Source organism: Mercurialis annua, linkage group LG2 (assembly GCF_937616625.2).
Source record: "Mercurialis annua linkage group LG2, ddMerAnnu1.2, whole genome shotgun sequence".
NCBI lineage: Eukaryota > Viridiplantae > Streptophyta > Magnoliopsida > Malpighiales > Euphorbiaceae > Mercurialis > Mercurialis annua.
Genome location: NC_065571.1, coordinates 45,834,897 through 45,845,016, shown reverse-complemented (window position 1 = coordinate 45,845,016; position 10,120 = coordinate 45,834,897). Strand labels below are relative to the sequence as shown.

Below are 10,120 nucleotides of genomic sequence, written 5' to 3'. Positions count from 1 at the left end.
TGAATTCTCAATTTATTTTTTTGCAATTCTAAGCACTGAGCAATTTTCATTAAAGATGATGATGTGTATACCAAAATAAACATTGTTTCGACGTCCACATCAACATATTTTATAATAGAAAATTTCTCGGTCTTTAAAATTGCAAAAAATTCAAAGCTGGTGTCCAAAATTATCGAAATTGAAAGTTCGTGTTAAATTTACAAAATACACCAAAGTTTTTGATTTTTTAAGCAATTAAACCTTCATTTAATATCATCAAAGCATAATAATATATTTTATAAACATCATTAAAAAAGAGACAAACTCCTTTTGTTTGTTGAAATGTAAAAAATATATTTATATGTACAAAGACTAATATCATGTAATTATTTGATTAACTTTAAATGTTTTTCATCTATTTCTACTTTTTTTTAGTTTCTGCCATCATCAAAAAATTTTGAAAATACTATCAAAAATTAAAGGGGTAATATCATAAAAATCCACCAACTTTACACGTTTTCTCAATTTAATCACGTTCTTTACAACTTCTCATAAAAACACACTAATTTTCATTTTTTTCCCAAATTCATGCACGGTGCCGAAGTGGCACTCATTCATTGGTGCAATTGGCTGAGGTGTAAGTCATTTTTAACCAATGAATGAGTGACACGTCAGCACCGTGTATGAATTTGGGAAAAAAAATGAAAGTTAGTGTATTCTTATGAGAAGTTTTAAAGAACTTGATTAAATTAAGAAAATGTGTAAAGTTGGTGAATTTTTATGACGTTAACCCAAAATTTAATAATTGTATTTTTTTAGAGGTTAAATGAGTTAAAAATATATATTAAATATTCAATAAAAATAGTTTAAAGCATTTTAGTTATTCTTCACGCGCTTCAAAAGATTTGAATACACGCGTTTTGCCATACTAGATAAAAACAGGTTAGGTCAGCAAAAAAAATAAAAGATGAGACATTAAATAGTTTAGGCTTAATTCCTTAAAAAAACCCCACCTTCCACTTTTTCTTCGTTTATACCCTGACCTTGTAAAAACACCATTTGTACCCAATTTTGGGTTTTTATGTTTCATCTCTACCCAAAAGCATTAAATTGTACTTTTTTCATTTGGAAAAGAGTTTAAAACATACTTTTTTCTATTTTAAAATATACAAATAAATCCTTAAACTTAAAAAATAATCAAATACATCCAAATAATTAATTAATTTTTTTAATTTGATAAAATAATAAAAAATTAAAAAAAATTATTATTATTTTTAATTTTTTTTGTCGGAAATATTTTTAAAAAAGTTGAAAAAATTAAAAAAAATTCGAAATATTTTTTAAAAAAACTAAAAATTTTTTTTATTTTTTTTGTCGGAAATATTTTTAAAAAAGTTGAAAAAATTAAAAAAAATTCGAAATATTTTTTAAAAAAACTAAAAGAATTATTATTATTTTTAATTTTTTGAAAAAGATGGTATTTATGTACTATTAATAACATTAATATCTAATTCGTATATAAGTTAAAAATGAAGGATTGTTTTAAACTTTTTTTCAAATGAAAAGAGTACAATTTAATGCTTTTGGGTAGAGATGAAACATAAAAACTCAAAATTGGGTACAAATGGTGTTTTTACAAGGTCATGGTATAAACGAAAAAAAAAATGCAAGGTGTGGGTTTTTTAAGAAATTAAGCCAATAGTTTAATACTAAAAGTTAAGAGGTTTAATAGGAAACAAATAAAATTTAAGGGAATAATGGAATCAAATGGTATAGTTTAGGAGTTATAATATATTAAAGGCTAATCACCTTAAAAACTACTGACTTTTTATTTTTTTTTTCAATAACACCCCGACCTTTTAATTTCGTCAATTGTACCCTATTTCGTATTTTTCCGTTTCAATAGCACCCTAAAGTATTAAATTGAACTCTTTTCATTTGGATAAAATTTAAAACAAATCCTTCATATTTTTGAAAAGCTCAAAATGTTATATAATATTTTAAATTATACGCACAAACCCTCTTTTCAATAACAAAAATTTTATAAAATAAATAAATTAAATAAAAATCCACCGCCTCCCTTCGGACCCTCCGTCACCGGTGCCTTCGGACTCTCCGTCACCGGTCTTCCCCATGGAAGACCAGCAAATCTGGGGAAGACCAGCTCGTCTTCCCTAAGGAAGACCAGCAAATCTGCTGGTCTTCCTTGGGGAAGACGATCTGGTCTTCCCCAAGGAAGACCAGATCTGCTGGTCTTCCATGGAAGACGAGCAGCTCGTCTCCGGTGGAGATCGGAGAGCGGCGGGTGGCCGATGGCGGGGATGGCAGATTCCATTTTAAGTATTTATTTTATTTGAATTAAATAATTAATTGTATATGTTTTTAATTAATTTTTTTTATTTAGGATTTATTCGAAAGTTTTTTAAGTTAAGGAACTTATTAGAAATTGTCTGAGTGGAAAAAGGTATAAAATGACCCGTAAATTTGATTGTTTTATAAAAGTTAATCCTAATAATAGTAAAATCATCTGTTTTTTCAAAATTATGGTGCTATTGAAACGTAAAAATACGAAATAGGGTGCTATTGACGAAATTGCAAGGTCGGGGTGTTATTAAAAACAAAATAAAAGGTCGGTAGTTTTTAAAGTGATTAGCCTATATCAAACTATTTCATATATGTTTCTTAGCTTAAGGTATGAGCGTAGGCGTTTAAATTCAAGGCTTTTAATCTTATGAGGGAGATCCCTACTCATTAAGACACACCACTTAGTTTTCTTTTTTGTCAAAGATAAGATATCATTAATGGTAATAATCGATTACAAAAGTCTCAAATCGACTATAAAAATCTCATATCATCTATAAAGGTTTCAAATCCATCCACGACATCGGGATATATAAATACAACGAAGAAGGGATTTCAGCCACATAAAGATTACCCAAAACAATCTATTAGATTAAAACTGGAAAAGAAAAATAAAATTTTACGCATATACAAATAAACCAAGTGAAAACGGAATAACCATAAATTCCACATCGACTAGGAAAGAAGAAGCAAACAAAGCACGCTACACACACTATAAAAGGGTCACAAATCCATAAGTACAGGATACGCAATCCAAATGAGAAAACGTCCCCTACAATAAACCGTTCATCATCAAATCGATATCCAATACCAACACCTAAATCCCTTAGTCATTAACCACATTTGAATCTATTAATAATTTACAAATTAAAAAAAAATAACAAAAGTATTCTAAATTTATAATGAATCTAAAAGACATTGTAACATCTCTCACTATTATGACGTAAGTATTCGACGTGTGACACACGTATCGTTTAAAGTCCGATGAAATATGTGTCATGTTTGATAAAAAAATATATTAAATATGTTAAGAATATAAATAAATTATGATCGGATTATGTTTGGAGTTATAATTAGGTATAAGCGGATAAATATTCATATCCAGTAAAATACGCTTGCAGAATAACATTTGGTGAAATATAGGTTAAATTAATATATCAATATGCATCTCTAAATGTAGAGTTAAAAGTTTCAGAAAAATCCCGAAATTAAAACGTCGAAGTACGGAAGTTTAGACGTAAATAATTAAGAATAAAAAAAGGCGATTAGGGGACAAGTGGCGTGCATAAGAGTAGACAGGTGCCACACATGCACGACGACATATGGCGCACATGCACAGTGACATGTGGCAAGAAACATGCCTATAAATAGAAGTAAAAAACATTTAAAACACGTTTTTTGTTTCGTCGATATCTCTCAATCCTGACATCGGAAATCGATGTGCTTTATGTTAAATTAAAGTTATCGACATGCTCTTTGACTCTACCATTTTTATTTTTCAAAATTTGGCAGAAATATATATCAGAATTTTGTTGAAAAATCCTGCCAAAATCAACGTGTTCGGTTCGTCGTGCTTCGACCAATTTTCTCCGTTCTCATTAAAATTCTTACCTTGGAAAGTATTGGTTAATTTTTTTGAAAATTTGAAAATCACAGTCTAAAGATTTGAAGGATTATAAGAAGACGGAATCTGAACTTTCAAAAGTTCGTATCACCGTATAAGGGGAGTATGATTTGTGAGTTGTGCTTTAATTTTTAAATACTAATGTTATGAATTATTTTATACATATACGAAATGTTTGGAAAAGATATATTATATATATTTTGAAAAGCTAATATAGTTCCGACGAAATGAGCTTACCTATTAGGCAACAATAAAAGTGCGTGTAAAGTAGTGATATCAATGAATAGATAGTGTTATACTTAATATTTATGTTTGTTTGAAATAAAACACATCCCTTGAACTGCTCCTTGTGTCTTGAACGTTTTTGACTGTTTTGGTTTCTAATTAAATATGTAAAACATTTTTTGTATTTATTCCTCATAACAACTCCTTTTTCTCCATATATATAGAGTTAATGTAAAAAAAATCACAAACTTTACATATTTTCTCATTTTAATCACGCAGTTTAAATTTTATCATTTTCATGCACGAACTACCACTTTTTCTCAAATTCATGCACGGTCCTGAGGTGACATTCATTCATTGGTGTAAAATTACCTCCACCTCAGCGAATTACACCAATAGAACCGTGACACCTTAGCACCGTGCATGAATTTGAGAAAAAGTGGTAATTCGTGTATGAAAATGGAAAAATTTAAACTGCGTGATTAAAATGAGAAAACGTGTAAAGTTGGTGAATTTTTATGACATTAACCCATATATATATATATCCCATTTCATTTGCAAAGAATACGAACGTACAAAGCAGCAAAGAGTGTTTGTAGAGCTGTTATCGCAGTATAGTGACAATTGTACTCCGGCTGTTTTATCCTAAAAACGCCGTGGTTGATCGTCAACTTTACACCACTGAATTGTGTTACGAAACGTCTAAAAGAAAGCGACCTAGTCAGCAACTCAGCCTCTTCAGATTCCGACAAACTATTCGGCAACTGTTCCAACACCATCCATTGAAACCGATCACAAAATCCCAAAAAATGGATCAGAACTACTTGAGATTCAAGACAAAGATCCTATCAAACCCTAAATTTAAAAACGCCTAGGTTTCTTTTATATGAGATTAACTAGATAATCATTCTCACATATTTAATTAGATAAACTTATATGTGTATTGCATTGTTCATCAATTTGAGACGGAATAAATATTATTTTTACAAGTTATATACTTGTACGAGCCACCTATGAAACACACGTAAAAGTACTAGTAGTAAAAAAGATGATGAAAAGTAATTTAGAAGTTACGAAGACGAAGAATGGGCAAGAAAGGCAGAGCATTAAAACCCCGCTCCCGTATTTAAACCCCACCGTTACTTTTACCACCAAAAAGCCCACTCTTCGTGCAAAATTGCACCCACCCATTTATTATTTTCGTCTTCTCCTCTCTCTCTCTTCCCTTTCACAGCTTCCTCTTCTTTCTTTGTCTGTTTCTTCTGCCTCCCTTTCACACTTCTTGTTGCTTAATTTGCTTTACCAAGTCCACTTTCTGACATCTAAGTCTCCATGTCGGGCTTATATGCACAGAATTTTTCACCTGCTCGAGCTTTATCTCCCCATATAAGAGCCGCCCCTGATGTTGATAGGTGATTATCTTGTGTTTTGCTTATGTTTTTATTGATTCTTGATTGATTGATTTGTGGGTTTTGTTTGCAGTGGTCAGTATTTGTCAGAGCTGTTGGAAGAGCATCAAAAGTTGGGGCCTTTTAATCAGGTTCTTCCTACTTGTAGCAGACTTTTGAATCAAGGTTTGTGCTTTAACTTTTAGTTTTGATCTTAACTTTTCTTCTCTTGGTTGTGAAATATTGGTGGTTAGTTTGATTTCAAATTTGAGTTTAATTGATTTAACTGTGCTTGTGAAGTGTTTAGTATCTAAACTACGTTGATTTTGGATTGAACTTATGATTGTTTTTGGATTTAAGAGCTGAGCTCTCTTGATTCTTGTTCAATTGTTTTTAGATTATAGAAAAGGGCTTTCTTGATTATTTTTTTGTATATGTGTACATTGCTCAAGATTCAAGAATGTAAAGGGCACTGGATTGTAGAACTGAGCTTTCTTGATTCTTGTTTAATTGTATTTTAATTGTAGAAAAGGGCTTTCTTGATCTTTTGTATATGTGTACATTGCTCAAGATTCAAGAATGTAAAGGGCATTGGATATTCTGGGGGTCGCCTTTCCTTGCATGAGCAGGATTTTCTAGTTTTCTGGCCTTAGCCAGCCTCTTGTTCAAACAAAGAAAAAAAGAATGTAAAGGGCATTGGAGATAAGCTACTTCATCCATCGAAAAAGTAACTTTAGTGGCGGAATCTATAGAGTTACGTCATGCTAACATTATCGGCTGCTCAATGACTTATAAGGTTGTCTATTGGTTAAATGAGTAGTGATAGGAAGGCTGTTCTATCGTAGCCCATTGTTCATCAACCTGTTAATTGCTGAATCTCTATTATTGCCTACCACATCATATCAGGGTCTTGTAGTATTGATTATTTCTGGGAGGACGGGCCAGTATTAGGAGACTTCTAGTGATGATTCTTAATCTAGCAGACAATCGTGCTATTAGAATGGATAGATTATAATATAACACCGTTGGTTGAGAATGAAACTCCAGGAGTCACTGATGTTGTGTGATCGTTCTTACCCCCTCATCAATGCAGAAGGTGAAATCATGATGAGAAAAACTATATTAGTTTAATAGCTAATAGAGTAGCATTTCAAAAATCAATTTGCAAGGAAAATGCTAATAGAGTAGCATTTCAAATGTTAGAAATGATGAGATAAAATTGCAGGAACATGTAAATGTTTGAATGTTTTGTCATTAGGCCTATTTTATTTATTAGTTTGATGATAATCTAAGTAGCTTTCTGGTTGAATTGTTAGTTTTGTTTATAGTTTGCATTTCATTGAACTTTTTTTCCCTCTTTAAACATCGATGTATACTCACAAGGAAAATAATCTAAGCGATTTCAATTTGTTTAAATTATAGACAACTTTTGAAAGTTAATCATTACTCTTTTATGTTAGCAGAGATATTAAGAGTTTCTGGGATGATCCCAAACCAGGGCTTCAGTGACTTTGATAGACTGCAGCGTGGAAGCTTAAGTCCTATGGCTTCTTCAGAAATACTGGCTAGTAATAGGGGAACAGGCATGGTTGGGTGGAATGGAATGCCACAAGAGGTATTTTTAAAACTAATTTGAATGCAATCTCTCAGTTTGGCAGTTTTATGATGCCTGTTCTGTTAGTCTTTCTCAGAATGCCTTGGCTATTTTCCAGTCATATCCTATGAATTTATTTACGTCAAACGGCCAGGAGCTTAAATGTCTAACAATAAGAAATGAAGCAGATAACCAGTGTGTAATTGTAATTTTCCTATCGGCATGCTCCAACAGACTCTTGTGCTTACTAAAACCTAGACCAGAGTGTTTGATTTAGAGTTACAGTTTGTTGAACTACTTAAAAAAATCTCATAAAATACCATACGCTCTAAAATTTCATGAATGTATGACATTTGCTTCAGTAATGATAAGTTTATTGTTTAGTTGGTAACTTTTTCACTTTCTGTAACTCACCTGTGTTTCTCATCTCATGTACGCATATTTTTTTAATATGGTTTGTTACTCAATCCAAATCTCAATAAGTACTCATAGGCTATGTTTGGTTCATGGAATAGGTGCAAAATGGAATATCTATTCCGTATAGAATGACTATTCTTTGCTTTGGTTCATAGATAGGTATCTCATTGGATTGTTATTCCATGATTTGTGGATTAAGTACTCCTCTCAAAATGTAAAGTATGGTTATTCCATTTCAAATGGAATAGCTATTGGCTGATGTGCAGCTGAATACCCGACTTTCAATAGTTTTATCTTACAATAATCTTCATCCTCCCGGCTCCTTTGACCTTTTCCAATTTTGATACACAAATTACTTCAAGATGTGCTAGTATAACATCATTTTCATTTTATGGCAGAGACTGGGAGCACAGGGGATGAATGTTGATTGGCAAGCAGCACCAGCAAGCCCAAGTTCCTATATTGTGAAGAAAATCTTGCGCTTGGATATTCCTGTTGATAGCTATCCAAATGTAAGCTACGTCTCTTACTCAGAATTCCTTGGTTCTGGTACAGTGCGAATTGAGAAATAACAAAATCCTTCATTTCTTTGTCGATTTTAGTTCAATTTTGTCGGCCGGCTTCTTGGCCCAAGGGGCAATTCACTGAAGCGAGTGGAAGCTTCTACAGGTTGCCGTGTGTACATTAGAGGAAAAGGTTCAATAAAAGATGCTGAGAAGGTAATGTCTATCTCACGGAGCAGAATCAAGCATTTGTTTTCCGTGATTACATTGTCAAGATTATAGGATATATATATTAGCTGTTTAAACTCTTAATATGCGAACGATGCTTTTATTATCAGCCAGTATTTGCGGAATGTTTCTTTGCCAATTGATTTCGATGTATTTTCTTTCTTGATGTTATATTTATAAGTTTCTAAATAGACTTTTCTTTAAAATTTTGACTTCAAAGGAAGACTCATTGAGGGGAAGACCAGGATATGAGCATCTGAGCGATCCTCTGCACATTTTAATCGAAGCTGAATTACCTGTCAATGTTATCGATATGCGATTGACACAAGCACGGGAAATCATTGAAGAACTGCTTAAACCTGTGGTATATTAACTAGCTTCTTTTCTTTTCATATTATTTAGTTACTATTATTCAAAGATGATTGCTTCATTGTATTCACTTTTTTGGCTTGTAGTTTGCTCTCTTTTAGTACTTCCTTTTTTTTCCTCACTTTATTTTGTTTTATTACAATAGAACACATTATTATGATCACCAATTCTTACCTAGGTTCCGCTTAAGTGTCCCAATCCATCTTTACATGAGATTCAATAATGAAGCTATTGTACATAATCTCTCTCTTATTTCTGTGCATAATCATCCCGTTATTCCTTCCATGGAATTTAGATTCGGCTGCTAACTCATGATATTAAAGTCTGTAAACTCGTATCTTGAATTTTGATTTTTAACTCATGATATTAAAGTCTGTAAACTCGTATCTTGAATTTTGATTTTTAACTCATGATATTAAAGTCTGTAACATATTAGGATTATACATTCTGTATAATGCATGAAAGTTTTATTGGTAAACAGTGCTTCTTGGGTATTTACTTGTGTCCATTTTCCTCGTACAGGATGAGACACATGATATGTATAAGAGGCAACAGCTGAGAGAATTAGCAATGCTGAATTCAAACTACAGGGAAGAGAGCCCTGGGCCGAGTGGCAGTGTCTCTCCTTTCACTTCAAGCGGAATGAAGCGAGCTAAAACCGGTCAATAATACTTCACGATACCATCTCCTTCCTTTCCGGTTTCTCTTAAAAACTCTCTTTGAATATTTGTTACCGCTTAGTGCTTCACATTACATGTCAATGATCCTGTATAGCTGCAAAGAAGTTGTTTAAAGACCTGGCTGGTAGTTCCGAGTTTCGAGTTGGATTGTTTATTGAGTAATATAAACTTTAACAAGAGAATGGTAAGATAGAAATTCATTTGTTACAGCTTTTGTCAAAATGTAATTGCTTGCAGGTTATAACAATTATTGAATTTATTCTGTAATTAACATTAATTTTTTTTGCTGGACTAGTTTGTAATTATATGGATGCAAGGACTTTGGTGTGATTGTTACCATCATTTCTTTCACGTGTGATGGTTTCTCTTCGTTGGGAGAGTGCTCATTATATTTCAGATTGGGTCTGGTAGGAAGTATCAGTATGGCGTCTTCAGATTCACTTTTGTTTATTCGGGATTCCGTTACCATGGCGAATTTGATTAAATTAAAAGCTTACGAGAACAATAAAACGGATTCAATTAAATTAAAGTGAAGGATTCAAATGCTGAAAAAAAGAAAGTAAAAGTTCCAGAGATTTGATACGATTTTGCCAATATATAAATTTACAAAATTATTATTGTGAGCGGCGGGGTGAAGAAGGTTTTATTGATTACGGCAGTGTATTTACAAACAAATGCAAGGACTGTATAATTATAAGTTAATTTTTAACATAACATAGTCATTACGAGGAATGATTTATGTTTTTGCTAAT

General features: G+C 32.1%; 1 protein-coding gene across 1 annotated transcript; it reads left to right on the top strand.

Moving 5' to 3' along the window:
* Window positions 1-5,347: 5,347 nt before the first annotated feature.
* LOC126667873 (KH domain-containing protein At3g08620-like) lies at window positions 5,348-9,719 on the top strand. The gene is made up of 7 exons (XM_050360989.2): window positions 5,348-5,601; window positions 5,672-5,763; window positions 7,041-7,192; window positions 7,987-8,100; window positions 8,191-8,307; window positions 8,540-8,683; window positions 9,211-9,719. Exons 1-7 carry the CDS (start codon window positions 5,522-5,524, stop codon window positions 9,355-9,357), a joined length of 846 nt encoding a protein of 281 aa, XP_050216946.1. The 5' UTR covers window positions 5,348-5,521; the 3' UTR covers window positions 9,358-9,719.
* Window positions 9,720-10,120: the final 401 nt, after the last annotated feature.